This window comes from Notechis scutatus, chromosome 12 (assembly GCF_049901735.1).
Source record: "Notechis scutatus isolate UNSWTSFEM ecotype Mainland chromosome 12, rNotScu1.2, whole genome shotgun sequence".
In the NCBI taxonomy this organism is placed as follows: domain Eukaryota; kingdom Metazoa; phylum Chordata; class Lepidosauria; order Squamata; family Elapidae; genus Notechis; species Notechis scutatus.
Genome location: NC_142020.1, coordinates 14,779,057 through 14,799,788, shown reverse-complemented (window position 1 = coordinate 14,799,788; position 20,732 = coordinate 14,779,057). Strand labels below are relative to the sequence as shown.

At 45.0% G+C, this 20,732-nt stretch overlaps 2 protein-coding genes across 2 annotated transcripts; both read left to right on the top strand.

Annotated features, from left to right (window-relative positions):
• The first annotated feature begins 1,657 nt into the window (after positions 1–1,657).
• LOC113423712 (kinesin-like protein KIF19) lies at positions 1,658–11,988 on the top strand. Its single transcript, XM_087942347.1, has 11 exons — positions 1,658–1,693; positions 2,094–2,222; positions 3,652–3,762; positions 6,101–6,188; positions 6,733–6,869; positions 7,192–7,317; positions 7,952–8,146; positions 9,080–9,232; positions 9,572–9,694; positions 10,788–10,947; positions 11,424–11,988. The coding sequence occupies exons 1-11, from the start codon at positions 1,658–1,660 to the stop codon at positions 11,600–11,602; spliced, it is 1,437 nt and encodes a 478-aa protein (XP_087798473.1). The 3' UTR covers positions 11,603–11,988.
• Positions 11,989–12,867: 879 nt separating this feature from the next.
• On the top strand, positions 12,868–19,520 carry LOC148129662 (kinesin-like protein KIF19). The gene is made up of 8 exons (XM_087942219.1): positions 12,868–13,156; positions 13,367–13,488; positions 13,714–13,844; positions 14,390–14,495; positions 15,852–16,286; positions 17,428–17,584; positions 18,070–18,177; positions 18,976–19,520. Exons 1-8 carry the CDS (start codon positions 12,934–12,936, stop codon positions 19,050–19,052), a joined length of 1,359 nt encoding a protein of 452 aa, XP_087798345.1. The 5' UTR covers positions 12,868–12,933; the 3' UTR covers positions 19,053–19,520.
• The last annotated feature ends 1,212 nt before the right edge of the window (positions 19,521–20,732 follow it).

Sequence of the window (20,732 nt, the reverse complement as noted above, 5' to 3'; positions counted from 1 at the left end):
GTAAGGAGCCTTCCTCTTGCGCCATCCGTGGGGGGAAAAACAGGGAGTGAGGGAGGAAGGCAGAGGAATCGTGGGATCCGAGCGTTAGTAGCCCCTTTTTTTTCTTTACAGGCCACCATGGATCGTCCTGAGAAGAGAGCTGTTCCTTTTCAGGAGGTCTCCTCATCTTTGGAAGTTTTTTAAAATCCGTATTTTTTTTTCTCCTCTCTGGACGGTGACCGCACAGGATCCACTCACTCTGACATGCTGTAGTGCCTTTTGGTCCCCGACATCAATTGCTGGGCTCCCTCGAAAGGCACTGCTTTTAATTTTGTATTTCTTTACTGAAGGGGGGGGAGGGGAGGGATCAGTCCAATTTTTAGCAATCTACCACTGGAATCCGCTGCTGCTGCTGCTGCTGCTGCTAAAATGCTCCGCGGAGCACGAGGGGGGTGGTGTGTCTCCCCCCCCCCTCCATCCATCCAAAGGCGGCAGCCTTGAAACAGTTTCCAAGATCTCTTTTGAGTGCGGGAAACTCCAGCGCTTCTCTTTTGCCCAGGACGGTTGCTGCGTCCCACACCAACCGGGGGCGGGGGGCAGTGGGGGGGGGGAGAGGGTTGGTGTGAACCCAGAGACGGGCCAGCCAGGAAGGCTCTTCTTTCCGGCGTGACTGGTTGCGTTGAAGCCGCACCGCCGTGGACTCTCGACTCCCCCCTATTCCGATTGTGACGGGATCTCTCCACGCGTCGAACCTTGGAAATAAAGCAAGCCAACATGCAGCCGTCTCTGGTGTCTTGTCTGCCGTGTATTATATTGGGACGCCGTTTTTAGAAAACATGGGTTTATCCCCACTCCAGTTAACGCAGGGGTTAGGGTTAGAGCAGGGATCCCCCCCCCCAAACGTGGCCACTTTAAGACTGGTGGGCTTCAACTCCCAGGATTCTCCAGCCAGTTCAAGTCCACCAGTCGTAAAGTGGCCACGTTTGGGGACCTCTGGGTTAGAGTTAGCATGCTCCATAGCCTGCATTTCTGAGGCTGAGTCACTGCTAAAATCAGTAAGGAATATTTGAGGGGGGGGGGGGTGCAGAGATGTGCAAAACGCTGAGGTCAGTTTAGATTGTCCAGTTCCAGTTTTGTGTGGGAGGAACATGTCAAAAGTCAAAAGTTGCTCTAACTTGGAAGTGGGAGCTGCTGAACGATGGCGGCTTTCCTTTTTCAGTATCTTGTGCCCTGTTTAGAGATGTGCTTCGTAAGTTGTCCTTGCTAATCTCTCTCTTAAAATCTGCTAGTAGGACGGGGGCAAAAGCTGAAAGGCACTGACGTGGATTTCAAACGCTCCACCCAGAGTTGAGAGCTGCTGTTCGATGGTAGCAAAGCCAGAGCGGTGGGTGTGTGTGTGTGTGTGTGTGTGTGTGTGTGTGTGTTCATAAATGCTGATCAAAAGCCCCTTTTTCCTTGAGATCTGTGCTGAACCTTCCTCCGATTCCTTGCACCTTCCCTGCGTCTGCCTTGCATCACCTGTTCCTCCGCCCCCTGGGAAAACGTGTTTTTTCCCCCCTTGCAAGGTGCTCCTCCCATGCTTGCAAATTGCTTGGTTGAAGACAGCCAGATGGGTATCTTGACACCCTCCGTGTCTCCTGGTGCAGCCAGGAGGGGATTTTGTGGGGGCTCGGCTACTATGAAGGACCTGAGAACAGAAGAACACCAGGTGGTGGTAAGTCCTTCAGAGCTGGTAGATCAAGGCCCCTGTCCTTCCCCCATCACCCCACCCCTGTATGTTAGTAATTCTGCCTTTAAATGAGATTGGGGGGGTGGGCTGCTGACACAGAAGATGCCCCCCTGCCGCCCACCAGAGGGGCTCAAGTTTCCAAGCTGGGCACAACTCTGCAGGATGAGTCCAACTGAAAGGACAACATTTAACCTGATGCTCAAATCTTAACCGTCTGCTCCCATCGCTGCCTTTGTCCATGTGATGCAATACAAGGCAATTCCACCTACCTGCCACCCTCGCAAAGGGGTGCCATCCCACCTCTTTCAAAAATGGGCACCTTGAATCCCCCCCCCCCCAGGGCCTGTAGTGGCCGTACAGAAATTGCGAGTGGGAAACCTTGTAGGAATTCCAAACTTCCGGAAAAAGCCCGATTCTTGGGTCTCGCTTGCAGGTGGCTCTCCGTATTCGCCCCATCAACGAGGCCGAATTGGAGGAAGGTGCGACGGTCAGTGGCCACAGAGTGGGGGAGCAGGTGAGAGGGGGAGGGAGGGAGGGAGGGCAGAGAGAGGGATGGGGCTCTGGGTTCCATGGAAATGATAAATGCTGGAGAAACTGGATCCGAAATCATATATATATATATATATATTTCATTTCTACTGTGTGTTACTCATCTCACTCTGAGCTGACTTAGGGTTACAAATATATTTCTCTAAAGCCATGGGGTTTTTTTCCATTACTTTAAAGAAGTGTGGACTTCCAGCTCCCAGAATTCCACAGCTAGCATCATGGCTGGGGAATTCTGGGAGTGGAAGTCTACACCTCTTAAAAGCTGGCAAATTTGGGGGGAAAAAACAACCAGTTCTGAAGAAAACTGCCTTTCCTTGCATGCCCAGCTCTTCTATGATCCTTACAGCTTTTTTACCTGTCCTCCTTTTACAAAAAAAAAAAGAAAAGAAAGAAAATGGAAATAAATCAACATAGCACCAAAGGGCCAGTTCTTAGAGGAGGGGGAAATGATGCTTGGCTGCAATTTGTTACTTTATTTGGATGTAAACTCTCCTGTCCAGGAAAATATTTACAAGTTGGAATAGCAGACGGTTATCCTCATGCCAACACATTTTCAAACGGGGAGGTAGGGTGGATAAGAATAAGAGGCAGTTTGGCTTTACATTTTCCCAACAGCTCCAGAGATCCTGCTTCTTTCGTACAAGGTTCTCACCCCATGGCCAAACGTGTTTAATTTAAACTTTAATTTTGAGGGAGACAAAGACATCAAAGGAGTTACAGCTCTAAACAGCCCTAATCAGTTTGTTGCTGCATGTAAAAGCTAATAGCCACCAAGACAGCCAAAGAAATTTACAAAATATGTACTCATCCACTAGCATTCTCGGAAAATTGGATTTTGCTATGAGCTATGAGTATAATCAGAAGCTGGAATATGGTGGGGCAAGACATAATAATTTGATATTCCAACCCTCTTAATTGGATAAATACTGTCTTGTAATTTTCAGTGGGTTTATTGTCCAAATTTGGCATTTATGCCCTCATATGTTCAGCAGTAATTTTGTCTGGTGTTTTTTTTTAAAGGGCAAATGATATATAATCTATACTGCAAGCCCTTTCCTTAATTGTATGCTTTTATCTGCAAAGCGGCCAACTTTTTGTCGGGAAATTGCTTTGACGGAACTCTTCAGTGCCTCAATTGGATGTGTTTCAATGGAGAAGAATTAAACACAGGTTCTCCTTTCCCAGCTGGCTGGGGAATTCTGGGCATTGAAGTCCACACATCTTAAAGCTTGAAAAAAAACAAAACACTTCTAAATTCTCCATCAAGGAAGCGTAACTGCCAATGGTTGAGTTTGGATGATCTCCTGGAACTCTTTCCTGGAACCCTATGATTTTAGGGACTATGGGTGCTGGCCTCATGGCTATCAACAACCAAATCTACTTCTGTGAAATAGATCGTGGTCTTGATGGACCCAACGGAAGATCCAGAGGATATTTTGCGTGCCAATCGGTCGAGGGAGAAAACATTCATTTTTGACATGGTTTTTGGCCCTCAAGCAACACAGGTGAGGAAGTCCTTCTTGGCTGAGTAACTTGGAAGCTGCTAATCTAACTGGTTTCCTCCTCCTCCTCCTCCTCCTCCTCCTCCTCCTCCTCCTCCTTCTTCCAAATCTTATTTCATGCTAGCTCTAAATGCATTGCTTAGTCATTTTAGGAAGACGTCCTATCAGCCAATCAACATGGATGTTGTCCTACTCTGTCTCAAAGGCGATAGTTGGGTGAAGCTCCTGCAGATATTTCCTATATGAGCATCCAAGAGAGAATGTACATTTTGTTCGACAGATGTAAATCTCAAGATATTTTATCTGAATAGGAAGGGAAACTGAATATATAGGGGGCATTCACATTGGTTTAATCCATGTTTCTCTGCCTTCGCAATGTTCAGATGAGTAGATTGGCTGGGGAATTCTGAGATTTGAAGTCCAAGTATCTTAAGAGTTGCCAAGGTTGAGAAACCCAAGGTTAAAGGACCCACTGGCTATTTCACCAGTTGTAGCTTGCACAGATGTGTCATCTTTTCACTGTCGGTTCTTTTCCTTCAGAGTCTATCTCTTCTAAGCCCACAGCCTCATCTGCCTTTATCAGTACCTCTTGGTCTGAAATGAGTGATATCATTAAATATATCGATGTCCTTGTATCCAATGCTGAAGAAGAGGCTTCAAACTCTCCCATCTCCCTTTTACTCTTCCTGACGTAAATTTTGCTCTCAGTTTCTTCTTGTTGCCATTCTGTGTCTTTGCTTTTAAGTCCCTGGGGATGAAATTATTGCCTTTCAAACCCACAAGCCAAGTTTAAAAGTTGGAACACTCCAGAGAGAATGAAGTCATGTTTACTTAGGATGCTAGGTACTGCTCTTGAAAAATGTCCAGCATGAATACATCTCAGTAGCTCCGGAAGCTTATTCTGCTGGGGCCAATTCCACAACTTCGTGCCTCGTTTCGAGTTTCCATGGAAGAAAGAAAATGATTAAAGAAAAGCCCCCATGGTCATAATTTGGTAATTCAAACAAAGCAGAAGCTTTTACAAATTTTTTTTTTTAAAGGAAAGTATCCCTCCTTCAAATAAGATGATGCAAAAACAACATCATACTTAGCTTTCTTTCATGTTTTGGAGTTATACTTTTGAGAATTGTCTGCTCAGATATAGGTGTAAAAAATATACTGGGAGGGAGGGAGTGAAGGAAGGAAGGAAAGAAGGAGGAGAGAGGGGGAAAGGAAGGAGTGGGAGGGAGGGGAGGAGGGAGGGAGGATGGAAGGGAGGAGTGAGGGAAACGAGGGAAGGAGGGAAGGAAAGAGGGAGGGAGGGAAGGGTGAGAAGAAAAGGGAGGAAGGGAGAGAGGGAGGGGAAGGAAGGAGTGGGAGGGAGGGAAGGAGGAAGAGAGGAAGGGAAGGAGGGAGGGAGGACGGAAGGGAGGAGTGGGAGGGAAATGGAGGAGGGAAGGAGGAAAGGAAAGAGGAAGGGAGGGAGGGAAGGAGGAGAAGGAAAGGGAGGAAGGAAGGAAAGATGGAAGGAGGAAGGAAGGAAGGAAGAAAGAAAGGAAGAAGGGAGAGAGGAAGGGAGGGAGGAGAAGAGTTTCCATTTGCCCTTGCATGATTAAAGGTTGCCTTCTCTGCTTTGCTGAGGTTGGAGTTTCATTAAGAGCCCTACGCAGTACACAAACTTTTCACACTTGTGAAGGGCGTGAAGAAGAACTCCAAAGCTGCTCAGGAAATGTGCTAAGGAACAGAAGTCACTATGGCTTCTTGTACCCAGAGAGGCGAAACCTCCTGAGCCATGAAAGTGTCAAAATATTTGGTAATGGAAAAGTCCTAACAAAGAAGCAAAGAAGCTGATGTGCCATTGCTTGGTGGGCTGGGCAGCCCAGGGAAAGAGGTGTTCATACAATGACGTGCTACATAGCAAGGCTGCATCATTGATAGCTTCATGCTGCAGGAACACGTCTGGAAGCTACAGCTGTCAAGTTAGATTTCCAGTCGCTTCTGAATCAAAACATACCAGCTCTTTTTAAAAATAAAAATAAAAACCCACCATTGAGCTGGAATGAAAGACCCCTTATCCTCACCCCAGAATGGCTGAGGATGATGGGTTTGTTGTCCCCGCCCCCAATGTAACTTGAGTTACAACCATCACAAGTTAAGATTGTAATGGCCTGGTTCAATGATGGTCATAACTTGAGGACAACACAAAAAAGGAGCCTCCATAACTAGGAGTTTGAACTCAAACCGTAGCACAATAAAGTCATCTGGTTGTTGAAACCTGTTTCTGGCCTTGAGAAGTTCGAAGGCATGAATGCAAGAAGTCTTGAAAGCATCTCTGATGATTGTCTCCTGTGATTCTCGCTAGGAGCAGGTGTATTTGTCCACTACTAAAAACCTAATCGAAGGGATCATCTCAGGATACAACGCTACCATTTTGGCATATGGACCCACAGGTAGATCACTTTCTCTTCTTGCTGAGGTTGGGATTGGTGGAACGAGGGGAAGAGATATGGAAGAAAAGCCTCCCTCTTATGAATTCCACCCAAAACTGACCATGGAATTGAGGATGTCCATTTATCTTCCTTCCTTTATCCATCTATCATCTCTCACACATCTCTCATCTACATACTGTCATCCCTCCCTTCTCCTTTCCTTGCTTTTTTCCTTCCTTCCTTCCTTTATTAATCCATCTATCATCTTTCTCACATCTCTCATCTACATATCTACTATTATCTTCCTTCCTCCCTCCCTCTCTCCCTTCTCCTTTCCTTTCTTTCTTTCTCTTTCCTTCCTTCCTTCATTTCTTTATCAATCCATCTATCATCTTGCTCACATCTCTCATCTACATACCTATCATCTTCCTTCCTTCCTCCCTTCCTTTTCCTCTTTCCTTGCTTTCTCTTTCCTTCCTTCCTTTCTCTATCCATCTATCTCTCATCTCTCTCTCTCATCTACATACCTTTCATCTTCCTTGCTTCCTTCCTTTCCTTCTCTCAGGAGCTGGGAAAACCTACACTATGCTGGGGACAGATTCAGAACCTGGAATATACATCCGTACCCTCCACGATCTCTTTCAAGCCATTGAGGCCACAAAAGATGGCCAAAATTATTTGGTCTGCATGTCGTACCTGGAGGTGAGATCACCAAATGTAGAGGATCGCAGGTTAAAGCGAGAAGAGACATATCTTGGAGCATCTGAAGGGGTAGTAGGAATGAAATCAAACCAGGCATCCCTGTCCCTCTAGGAGAGAAGCCCCCATCCTTGAGTCCTCTACTCACTTTGCAAGAGAATAACCCAGTTGAATCTTCAAGGGGTGGGGGGGAAATGAGCTCTAGAAGCAACTGATGGAAAAGATCGAGAAGATAGACGAATGAATGCTAAGCCTTAGTAGGCACTTTTGGACAAGATGGGAAAGAGGCAGCTTGGTGTCCTCATTTCTCTCCTTTTCCTTCCAGGTTTATAATGAAATTATCCGCGATCTCCTGAATCCATCCACGGGCAATCTGGAGCTGAGAGAAGATTCCAAAGGGTGCATCCAGATTGCAGGAATAATGGAAGTTTCCACGACAAATGCCCAGGAAGTAAGTATCACCAACTTTCGGTGGGAAGGGGAAAAGGCAGCTATGCAGGAATTAAACCTGTTGCAAGAAGAGTCTCCATCCAGTTGATCCATACAGTCCAGGGAAGAGTTGGAAACCAGATGTTGAAGGAGAAAAGCTGAGGTCAAACAGAGCTCTAACCTTACTCAAGACTTGCGATAAATGTTCAAGGATCTATGGGGATTCTCAGTCCTCCAGCTCATGGTTGTCCCAAAAGTGCTTTTTCAAGAGGCAACTGGACTTTTCTTTGAATATGTTTCACTTCTCATCCAAGAAGCTTCTTCAGCTCTTCAAAGAAAAACCAGGAAGTCCATTGAAAAAGCCCCTTTGGGACAACCATGACCTGGAGGACTGAGAATCTCCATAGACATTTAGAAGAGAACTGAAGATGATTCTGGGATGAGAAGTGAAATGTCTTCAAAGAAAAACCAGGAAGTCCAGTTGCCTCTTGAAAAAAAGCACCTTTGGGACATCCAAGGATCTATGTTTTTCTAAGTTCTGATGAATCAGAGTTAAGGACCAGCTTTCCTGGGTCTCCTATGAATGCCAGCGAGTTCTTCAGCTTTCCAACCTCATCCTGTCTTTGTAGACACATAAATGTGTTTGTGTTTGAAAGATCATGCAGTTGTTGACCAAAGGGAACAAGGAACGTACTCAGGAGCCCACAGCTGCCAACAAGACCTCCTCACGGTCACATGCTGTCCTGCAAGTGTCCGTGAAGCAGATCAACCGAGTGAAAGGCATTGGTGAGGAAGTGTGTGTCGGAAGGCTCTTCATGGTTGACCTGGCGGGATCAGAAAGGGCTGTTCAGGTAAGGTCAACCATCCTTCAATTCTCTACCCAATGATGCTACCTAGAACTGATAACATTTTCTAGTTTGGTCATCAAAGACCCTTTATAGTCCTCCTCCTCCCTCTCCTCCTCCTTTCTGCAGACCCTTCTCTCTTTTACCATTGATGATATCACCCAGTTGGGTCATGAAACATCTTCAAGAAAATTACCATTCTCAGAGACCCCCAAGGACCCATTGTCCTTCTCTCCTCTTCCTCTTCCTCCTCCTCCACTCCACAAACCCTTCTCCCTTCTAGCACTGATGATGTCACCTAGTTGGGTTATGAAACGTCTGCAAGAAAACCACCAAGAGAACACCAAGGACCCCCCACGGTTCAAGCCTGAGTAGAGGTGGTATTCAGAAGGTTCTGACCAGTTATGGAGAATCAGTAGCAGACATTTTGAGCAGTTTGGAGAACTGGTGGTAACCTTCCCCCAGGAGGGAAATTTTGCAGTATCCTTCCCCTACCACGCCCACCAAGCCATGCCATGCCCACCAAGCCACACCCACAGAACCAGTAGTAAAAAATTTTGAATCCTACCACTAAGCTACAAAGATTCTCTGCTATCAGTTTTCACCTCTCAGTGGTCATTGCTTAAAATAGACCTCTCCAAATTTGCAAGCTCTGACCCCAAGTTTTGTGACTTGGGACTAAGGAATCTGTTTGCACACTGAAGAGTCAACCAGTTGGTCAACAAGGATCTACTTAGAACGGAGTTTCCTACTTCTGCTTAAAATTCACCTTTCCAGGGGGAGTTTGGGGAAACCCCCTGTTAAAACGATTCTATCTGGTTTTGAAAGAACTTTTCACCACCAGAACTTCTACATCATCTGCTGCTAAATCATTCTTGGGTGTGTGTTTTTTTACCCCTTCCTGATGCAAAAGTTAATGTCTTCTTTCCTTCTCCACAGACCCAAAATCAGGGCAAAAGGAGGAAGGAGGGGGCCCACATCAACCGGTCCCTCCTTGCTCTGGGGAACTGCATCAATGCCCTGAGCGAAAAGGGGAGCAGCCGGACTCAATACATCAATTTCCGAGACAGCAAACTGACCCGTTTGTTGAAGGTAAGAAATAAGATGTGGATTCATCTCTAGATGCTTTTGGTTTCTTGGGAGTCGGAAAAGGATATTATCCCTCGACTTGCAACCATTCATTTAACATTCAAAATTATGCACTGAAAAAAGTGACTCGTAACCGCTTTTCATACTTATATGACTGTTGCAGCATCCCCATGGTCACATGATCCACATTCAGATGTTTGGCAACTTATTCATATTTATGACAGTTGCAGCATCTTTCTCTTTCTGCCCTGGTCGTACAACCCACCTCCAAATGCACTTTTTTTAGAGTTTCGTTTTGTTGGCACCCAGAGCCAGATGCTCCCAAGAACTTTCTCTCTTTAGGATTCCTTAGGAGGCAACAGCCGGACAGTTATGATCGCCCACATCAGCCCAGCCAGCAGCTGCTTTGAAGAATCTCGGACAACGTTGATGTACGCCTATCGAGCCAAGAACATCAAAACGAGGGTCAGAGAGAGACAGAGAGAGAGAACAAAAGGACAATCGCCCAGATGGGAGGGGCGGCCAGTGCAAGAAATTTAATAAATAAATAAAAAACTGAAATGGATAAACCACGAGCACAAGAACTGGTGGCTGACATTCCAAAATTAGGTTTTTTTTATTTTACAGAATTTTACAGAGTTGGAAGGGACCTTGGAGGTCTTCCAGTCCATCCCCTATTCAGGCAGGAAACCCTAATACCATGTCAGACAAGTGGTTGTCCAATCTAACAACAATAGCCAAAAACAACAGCACCAATGCTTGCTTACCAAAGTTGATTTGGGTTTCCGACATGACAGAATTTCTTTGAACCAACTGCCCAGCCTTCAAAGTAGGCCGGGTCTGAGGAAATGGCAAGGCAGGCACTACTAGAACTCTATTTTACTTTTATTATATGATATGATATAATATATATTATTATGTTGTGTTATACTCAGGTATAATAACTGAATTTCAAAAGCCGGCCAGATTATCCTTCTGCTCCATCATATACAAAACAGAATCAAACTGGGTTTATCTTGAGCTTCTTTCTTATCTACTCTTCTTTCCTGGGATTAAGCTGATGTTAACCTTTCCTTCCTTCCTTCCTTCCTTCCTTCCTTCCTTCCTTCCTTCCTTCCTTCCTTCCTTCCTTCCTTCCTTCCTTCCTTCCTTCCTTCCTTCCTTCCTTTGAGGTTATCTCCATACTCATTCACAGATATTAAGCAGAATGTTTAGACTTATAGGTTTTCGAACGGAAGGGAAAGAGCTTCTTTTTTGTAATAATGGTTGGAAAGTTAGGTATTCTACGGGCATCATCCTTCCACAGAGCAGCTTCTTCATTTCTCAGGTACCCCACCCACTTTCAGATACAATCCAGTTTGCAGTCGCTACTAGGGGTGGTACATATGTTTCAACAGACCATGAATCCAAAAAGAGACCAGATACAGAAAATTTGAGCTAAAGAACCTCAGAGCATCATCGAGATCGTGATTCTTCACAATCTGGTTTCTTGTTCTTCTCCTCCTTCATATCAATTAGTATTCTTGGGATGCTTGACCAGATGTTTCTGCCTCAACAGGTGAAGCGTAATCTTCTCAACGTCTCTTACCACATCGCTCAGTACACCAGCATCATTTCGAACCTCCGGAGTGAGATTGAATGCTTAAAGGCCAAGGTTGAAAACCAGGAGAAGGAGAAACACCTCTTGAGCTCTGGGGCCAAAGATGGACAAGTTCAAGGTGAGAGTTTGGCCTCTTCAGGGCATTAAATCACTATGTGGTTTTCTTAAAACAGTTTCTATACTTCGGAGATGTCAGTATGAGGCATGTGGCTAGGGTTGCTAAGAAAGACATGGAGAAGAGCTGGAAAGGAGATCAAAGGAACCCATCTTTGCAAAATTATAACTTCTTTGGGGAAAAAAATGAAGGCTGGGAAAGTAGGACTCCTCAATTAGCCCTAAATGGCTCCTTGGAATTAACCCTGTTTAATCTGGGTTTAGACTAACGTGCATGGTGTTTCATTCCAGAATAGTGTTTTCCAACCTTGATAGTTTTAAGATGGTCAGACTTCAACTCCCAGAATTCTGGCTGGCTGGGACATTCTGGGAGTTGAACTCCACCCATCTTGAAGCCACCATTCTAGAAGCTAGAAAGTAACTTCAAAAATACATGGTAAAGCTGAGGTGTAGACAGGTCTCACTTCTTGTCATCCTCAGGGGAGACTCCTGTGGACTTGGAGGAGGATGGTCATCAACAGTTGCAGAAATTACAGAAACAACTGGTGGGGGCCTTCAAGGAACAGATGGACATGCGACGTAGCTTGATGGAGCTGGAGAATACCAACATGGAACTCCACGTAGATACCTCCAGGCATCTTCTCATGATTGCAGAGTGAGCCAAAGGACCTTTTTATTTTTGCAACCCATCTTTAGTTTGTTGAACATCAAAATGGAAATGGAAATCCCAGCGAAACAGATTTCTTCTAAAGACAAGGTCCAATTCACTAGATATGCTTAAGCAGAGGAATTTAGACAAGCAGTAGGGAATTGAAGATCAAAGCAACGGTTCTTTAGATCCATCCCAGTTGAATGAAGATCTTGCAGGAGATATCAACAATGGTTGCAAAGTTTCCTTCCAGAAAATTGGTCACTCAGCACTGGAGAACAGTCACATCTTGCAATTAAGGGCATTGAAGTCAACTCAAGGGTACCCAACTGGAGAAGAACTGATGTAGACTTCCAAGTCTTGAGCTTGGAACAGGTCTAGTCATAATGTCCTTCTTCCTTTTCCTTCCTTCCTTCCTTCCCTCCCTCCTTCCTTTCCGTCCTTCCTTCCCAGCTGGGAACGTGAGAGAGTTCATCAAGGTGGACAAAGTGCCAACACACAGCATCCAAGTGAAAAGGAAGACGAGGAGGCTGACCAGGAAGATTTCCTGGAACCTGTAGAGATCACAATTGCCAGGGAAGAGATCAACACACTGGTGGCAGAGCAGCGGAAAACAGCTGCCTTAAAGGTAACGGCAGGAAGGAATTTTCACAATTGGCTCAGAATTGTTCAGTTAAGTTCAGTCAGTGTGTGTGCCTGTGAACAATAACACCTTCCCACTTATATTGCTTCCAGAACCTGGGGAGCATTTTTCATCAAATGAAAAAAAACAACCCACAGTACTTATTTATTGACATAATAAGGATGTTATGATTTAATGAATCAATGTGTTTCCCCGAAGAGCTGACTTTCAAAATGGGTTAGTTGAGGTTTGCTGAGAATATAGTTGAATGCTGATATCTCATTTTGCATGTTGTTAATGTTTCAGACATAAATTCCTGGTCTTCATTCTTTGGGGTAAACGCAGATGGGGATTTTTCAGCAAATAGAAAGAGGACATCGTCCCAAACTAAAACTTTCCAAAAGCTTTGCAATCTATTGCTTTATCAGATTGCATGGCTGGATGTTACAATGCTACCGCCAGGCTCTTAAAAACCATGGAATTGAAGACTGTGGCGTATTTTATGAGCATCGTGGCTGCTATTTTGATTTGATGTGGCCACATCAAAGGAATGGGGTTACTTCAACAAAGTAACGGCTGCTCTTTAGTATTCAATAACTTCTTAATATTTAGACCTTTCTTCAGAAATGGAGGACTTTCAGAGGTTTCCAAGTTCTCCTTTCCTAATTTAGGCTGATTTGGAGTTGAGGTTGGCAAATGCCAAGAAGAAAGTTTGCCAAATGGAGAAGTTGCTCCCGGAACAAACCACCAGCAAGGACCAACAGGAAGTTCTGAGTCTCTTGTGCAAGACCCATGAGCTGGAAGTGGGAAAGACAGAACTTCAAGCCAACGCTTTGTACAAGGACAACATCCTCTGCCAGAAGGATTTCATCATCCAGCGCCACCAGCAATACCGGTATCTCTGTGAAGAGCTCATTCAACAGCAGTGGTCCCTGATCAAAGGTAGGGATTGGAGAAACTCAACGGATATCTCAAGAGCTTTCTCTGATCATGCTTTTCTCTAGCTTCCAGCCATACTGCATTGAAAACACCAGACATGGCTCTCCAAAGGGAATTTTACTACTACTTCACCCTTATCTTTGTTGGTTTCTCGGGGAATTGGGCTAGCTCTTTGGGGCCATCAAATCTGGAAGCTTTCTGTCTTTTCTATAGACCACAATATTCCAGTCCCGGGACCTCTTGAAAAATTGTACTGCCTATATTTCCATGAATTAGAGGAAGGGACTCTGGATCGTCTGATGGTGCTTCACTCATTGATGTCCAATGCATGGCAGGTAAGACAGAATTCTCTCCTATTCCCTTAAACAGGGATTCCTCAGAGATGGGGAGTAGAGGACATTGTTTATTGTTGTTATTATTTATTTATTAAATGTATATGAAATGAGAACGGTGCAATATGGAAATAACACAAGGTAATGTCAACTTTGCACGAGACACATCCATCAGCTGATGAACTAAGCTTTCAATTTTTATTTTATTTTATTGGTTTTGCGGGATAGTTCCATTCTGGACAGATTCTGAGACAAGACCGCAACAGAGAGGAGAATCTAGAAGGATTCATCGATCACAAGAAAGCTTTCCTTTCAGGGCCCAAATTTGAACTTCCCCCAATTGTTGTGGATTCCGACAGGTACTGACAACTGACAGAGGAAAGGATTTGTCAATTACAGAAGCACTCTGATGATATCCATCAAATTGGAGATTGTAGAAGAAGTAGCAGAACCTGGGGGGTGGAGTCAAAAGAGGAATCAGCCTAGAATCGCTGTGTAGCCACAAAGAAACAAAGCCCAATTCTTTTTGAATTCTCCTTATCTAGCACCAAAATAGTGCTCAACGTTAGTTGAATAGATTCCTGTGCATGATAGCAATAAATCAGTTTAATTGGAACTTCATGTATAATCCCGGTCTTTTGCACTTGACAGAGATGGACCCAATCCTAAAAGGAATATTGTGGAATTTCCTTCTAAGGGAACCCAAGATCCTTTTTGTCCTTTGGCAGGGCTTCAACAATATTTTCCGTGTCTTGCTGCCCTAATTAAATAACCCCAATTTTCCATTTGATTTGTGTTGTGTTTACTCAACCATGCCTATAATCCAAAGACTAGATCTCCTTCCCAATGGGAATCTCCCAACTCATCTGCCAATGCTTCATATCAGTGTCTTATATTTTCTTAGTGACAGTTACCGGTCATCCTCTAAAAACACCCCAGCAAAAAGGAAGGTGACTCGTGAATGGAACCCCACTCCTACACCGTTTCATCTGTTAACATCTGTCCACCAGGTAAGTCCATCAAAAGCTCTTCTTTGTTTGTTCTGCTTTGCCTTTGTTTCGTCTTGTCCTGCAAGTTCAAAGAAGAGATGTATATGGGAATGATAATCTCTTATCTTCTATCTGACAGAGTTAGGATTTGGGGGAGCTGGTATATACCATCGTTGATGGCAGGAGTCTCCAAACTTGGTAACGTTACGCCTTGTGGACTTCAACTCCAATGCTGGCTGGGGAATTCCTGGAATTGAAGTCCACAAGGATTAAAGTTGCCAAGTTTGGAAAGGCCTGGTTTACAGCAGGCTAAGTCCTTCAGAAAGAGGTACGAGGTAGAGAACAGACAAGAGTCAAGATTCAAAGCAAGGAAGAAAGATTAGAAGACTAATTAGAAGTACTCCACTCCTCTCTTCACAACAGAATACCCTACACCACCAGGCTTGAAATTTTGGGCTTGGACAACCTTGAATTACGCTGCCTATGGCTGGATTTAAGCATAGTACACAAAATTATCTGCTACAATGTCCTACCAGTCAATGACTACTTCAGCTTCAACCACAACAATACAAGAGCACACAACAGATACAAACTCAATATAAACCGCTCCAAACTTGATTGCAGAAATTACGACTTCAGCAACCGAGTGGTCAATGCCTGGAATGCACTACTTGACTCTGTAGTTACATCCTCTAACCCCCACTCCTTTAACCTCAAGCTATCCACTATTGACCTCACGCCATTCCTAAGAGGTCTGTCAGGGGCGTGTATAAGTGCACCATCGTGCCTACCGCCCCTGTCCTATTGTCCCCATTTATTCCTGTATTCTTACTCATGTTTATTCTTATGCCTGTTATCTTGTAAGCGATTGACAAATCAAATAAATAATAAATAAATAAGACTACCAGATGCTGAGGTGGAGGACATATAGATCCTTCAACCATTGCAATACAAAAAGGAAACACTCAGAATGTATTTTAAGGGGACTTTGTAGCTTAAGGAAGTGGGTGTCTGATGTCATCTTGTTTCGCTTCTGTTATTTCACTTTTTATTATAGCCGAGTCAGCCTTGCAAGCAACGAGGTCAGTGCCAAGCAAGGCTGGTCAAGTTCTCACACCACAGCTAGGAAAACAGAGCAGGAGGTGAAGCAGAGTCTTCACCCTGGAGAAGATTGTTTAAATAAAAGAAAAAGGAATTTCAAGAAGATAATGGCTTGCAGAGATCTGGTGGCACATTTAGGGAAAACTTCAGCTGGTTTAATATCAAAGAAAGGCATAAATGACATCTTTGGTCAACTGTCAACCAGGTTTGCAGAACAGCCCAGCTTTTGAATGGGACTATGTGCAAATATTGTCTTGTAACCACTTTGATTTCTAGAAGAAGACTTCGGGCCTCCCTTCACAAAAGGTCGCTTCCAAGCTACGTTCTCCATCTTCCCAAGATTCCAGTCGGAAAAATTCCAGGGCAGATGCCCTCAATGGTCTCTTGACTTGGAAAACGTTGAAGGAGATGGTTGAGAGCACCAAGCAGATAGCTTTGATTGCCTCCCGCCGTCGATCCCAAGTCCAGGAAAAAGACCTTGGCAGGCAGATCTCCTCTGCACACTATTTTGGGGAGGAGAAGATGGAGTCTAAGCAGCCCGGTTTCACTCCAGAACATCGTTCCAAAGGCACCACCACCATCAATGGCCTTGGAGGAATGTTCCAGAGGAAAGTTTGGACACACCACCAGGCTCAGAATGAAGGAGACAAAGAGCCATCTTGGGAAAGGAAAACAGAGAAGAAGGGACCTCTCGAACCTACCTCCTCCAGGGTAAGATGGCTTTACAGAGAGCGAGCACAGCGTGGACCTAGAAATCAGATGAAGTTATAGTGGCTCTAAACCAGGGGTTGGCAACCTTAAACACTCAAAGAGCCATTGGAACCCGTTTCCCACACAAAAGAAAACACCGGGAGCCACAAAACCTTTTCTCCGTGCCTGACTATTTCCTGAGCAGCCACAAAAATAGCATATGTAGTTGAATTAAACATTCTTGTCAACTCATAAAATATTTCTCTGGTCTTTTTAGAGTTGCCAACAGAAAGGGAGGGGGGAGCATTGCGGCAGCTTGGAAATCAAAAGTGCATTCCATAAATAGTTTTCAAAGATAGTAACTAGGTGACTGAAGTTTCTGCTGTGCAAATATCTAACTGGAGAGCATGATTGATGACTCTTGGCTATGGATGTCTCCCAATGGAGAATATGAATTAGGATACACCCAGGGGGTGGGGGGAAAAACCAGGGTCAAGGGTGACAATGAATGATGTGTCTCAGAGTCAACTATACCCAGGCAGTGCTGGACAGTTTAACTCCCAATAAATCCTTTTGAAGTTTGGGAAGTTTGGCTCGAGACTCATGATTTAAATGGGGGTAACTGCCGGAATCCTGACATCTAGCCAACTCTGAGACACATCATTCATTGTCACCCTTGACGTTTTCTTCTGAAACGTTTCTTGGATTTACCCTTGGTTGGCCTAGCACAAGGCTCTTCAAACTTGGCAAGTTTAAGACTTTGTGCACTTCAACTCCCAGAATTCCTGAGCTAACATGACTGGAGGAGGAATTCTGGGAGTTGAAGTCCACAAGTCTTAAAGCTGTCAACTTTGAAGATCCCCTGGCCTACCGGGAGTCAAAAAGCTCAATAAATCATGCGCCGGTGGGTGTCACACACACGTTGGCAGCTGTGACACATTATTTTGAGCAACAGGGAGCCGCAGCAGAGGGATGAAAGAGCCACATGCAGCTCCAGAGCTGCGGGTTGCTGACCCCTGTTCAGATGAAAGTACATCAGATGAAGAACCACGGTTACATCACAGTCAGGAAAGATAAGTCCCAGTGAAAGTGCTGTCAGATATCCTTATCTTAATGATCCAATCTGGATCAATAGCTTTTTTTTTTTTTAATCCCCTTACAGATTTTGCAAATGAAACACTGGTCTCCCTCCAGTCAGGACAGCAATGGCCCAGGAAACCAGATGCCACCAGCCAAAACCTCAAACGGTTCTACAGAAAATCTTTTCCATATCTTTCCAGTTCCCACAAAACTCATGTTTCCCGTTGGACATCAAACAGGTAGAACATGGGAGACCTAATGGGAGACCTTTGGGCTTCTTTGCAGAGATCTAGAACAAGGGTGAAGAACCCATGACCCTACCTTTGTAGGACACAACATTATCCTTGACCAATCACCATGCTGGCTGGAACTAATAGACCTTGGAGACCAATGAAACCTAGGAGATGTAAGGAGATGTAGAGTTCTTAACTCTTGGGTTGATTTGCAACCATGATTGTCATACTGCTAGACCTCAGAAGTTTGGCACAGTTGGAGAAACAGATGAGGTTGAAGGGATGATCTCTGTTTTGCACTGCTAATGGTTATGCTGGCTGGGAATTGTGGGAGTTGCAGCTCTCACCCATCTTGAGAGGATCTGGAGGAAAGTTGAGCGAAGAGAACTAGAGAGTTGGTCACATCAGTGCAACTTCTGGCCTAACGCAGACGAGACCACTTCCACGTCTCCATTAACCTCTTCCTTTCTTCTCCTTCTTCCCCACGAAAGAAGAAAACCCACCACAGGTCCTGACTGTAAACCACACGGGACCTAGTAAAATCCAGCGGAGTAATCCCAACCAACCCCGAGGCCAAGTTCTCCAGAAACAAGTCAAAGGTCAGTCTGGGAAGGCCAATGAATGGAGTCATCTACCTTCTACCGTCCTTGTTCAGGTTAAGGTTGAAAGCCACAACTGTGCGATGTGTGATGTTTGGTGGGTAGCATATTGTGCAAAATCCAGCCCCAGAGCTCCAAGCTGGAAAAAAAAAAAAAAAGAGCAACCCCTGATGTCACAAATTCCCAACTTGTGAGTCTGAGGACTTGTGTTATTATTACTCTGGAACATTCTGTTTCCCACAGCAGCATTCTGGAAAGACATATAAGGAAAAGGAATGGAGAGGGAAGAGGAAAAAAAATATTTATTTATTTATTTATTTATTTATTTATTTATTTATTTATTTATTTATTTATTTGATTTGCCAATTGTTTACAAGATAATAAGTATAAATGTATACATAGTTGTGAATACATGAAATGGTTACATATAAGAAAAATAAAAGAATAAGAGAAACAATAGGACAGGGACGGTAGGCACGTTGGTGCGCTTATGCACGCCCCCTACAGGCCTCTTAGGAAAGGGGTGAGGTCAATAGTAGACAGTCTAAGGTTAAAGTTTTTGGGGTTTGGGAAGAAACTACAGAGTCGGGTACTTCCAAGTCTTAAAAGATGCTATCTTTCTTTTTCTTTTTTTATGATGGGGAAGGAAGACAATCTGAGTCTCTTGATGGACTTGGTGGTGGGGGATTGTCCTTCGCCGTGCTGGCCTTCCTTCCTGCCGCTGATGGACCCACAGAAGAAGCTCCACACCCCGCGGTATTTATCACGCCCACCGTCTGGTTTGCTTTTCTCCCGCAGGGCCTGTTGAAAGCACTGGTGGATATCAGAAACAGCAGCCCATTACTCACTCGAAGAAGCCAGGAATGCCGAAATAATAACCGCGACTGGGAGGGAAGCTGCGGTTATCAGTCCAGCCCAGAAGGATCTTCTCTCACCAAGGTGCTGAGATACAGGAGGAGAGAAGTTGGTGGATTGTGTGAATGGAAGGAGCAGAGTGTGATGACCCAAAGGGACGTGGCAGAAAGGCAACACAGTCAAATAAGCAAGAAGAGTCCCTTTATTATCTCCAACTTGGCCCCCAGTGTCCAGGTTACCTTCGGCCTGGAGAAAAACTCTCCCAGGAAACAGCCTTTAAGTGGAGGAAATTCAGTCCGAAAACAAAGCACGTACAAACTGTAACTAAAAATCCACACAAATTACGCTGCAGTAATTAACTGGACAGGGTAGGAGAAGGAATTGAAGACTTGAAAGGCCAGCAAAACACACACAGTTGGGAAGACGCCAGGAACACAGATAAACCGCGATGATACAAGATAAATTCACATTTGCTCCCAACAGCCTGCTGCGCGCAGCTTGTCTTTTTTAAACACTGAGTTCCCAGCTGCAGCTAATGAAGGGAATCAGGGCCCTTTCCTCCCCCATAAGCCACGCAACTCACATTGCTCCCTTCTCTGTTCCTCCCTGTGTGCTCTAGGATGAAGAGGGGTGGGCCTGGGTCTTCTTCTGAACTCTCTCTCCCTTGTTCTACCTCTCTCTTGCTCTGCCCAACTGGACTTTGCCCTTCCCCAGTTTCTTCCATAGCCAACGGAGCCACACTCCCACTCCCTGCCAACTGCTCTGCCTCCCCCTCCGAATCAGATTCCGACAGGGGCATGACACAGAGACTCTGGGTTTACGCTGTGGCCCCTGAACCAAAGGGCCACCCATACAGTCCCCAAGAACAAGAGTCCCGCTCTACTGGATTCAGCTAAGGCCATCTTGAGTCTCTCATAGTGGCCAACCAGAAACTTCTGAGATGCCCACAAGCAAAGAGACGGGAGATGTTCCTCTCTCCCATCACTGCTACACCACAGCTTGTTCCCAGCAGAGAGGTAGCATGGGGTCTTCCGCATTAATAGCCCTGAATAAGCCACGCCCACCCTGTATGGCAGTCCCCAACTTATAACAGTTCATTTAGTGACCGTTCAAAGTTACGACGGCACTGGGGGAAAAAAGGGACTTACCCTCATTTTTCATAACTTTCAACCATGGTAGCTTCCCCACGATCACATGACCCACACATTCCAACGCTCGGCAACTGACTCATAGTTATAACCGTTACAATGCTCCAATCCCCTTTTGCAACCTCCAGACCAGCAAAGTCAGTGGGGAAGACAGCTTAACTTTACAATCCTGTTAACAACTCCACAACGGCGGCGATTCGCTTAGCAACTGCGACAACAAAAGGTCGTAAAACGGGGCAAAACTCCCCTAAGCGACGCCTTGCTTATTAGCAACAGAAATTTTTGGCTCAAAATTTGTGATCCATATGTCAAGGACTACCTGTAGTACCATTTTAGGGGGGTGCTGTCATATTTCCGAACAGTGGGGCCAAACTCACCTCACCAATGTCTTGCTTAGCAACAGAAATTTGGGGGTGGTCATAAGTGGAGGACCAGCTGTACCAACTGTATTTATCCAAGCCCCAATTGCCTTTCCTAGCGTGCATTTGCCTGGGTTCAGGAGAAGGGATAAGGGAGGACTTCGTGACCATGGACTGCCGCAGAGAGCAAGAA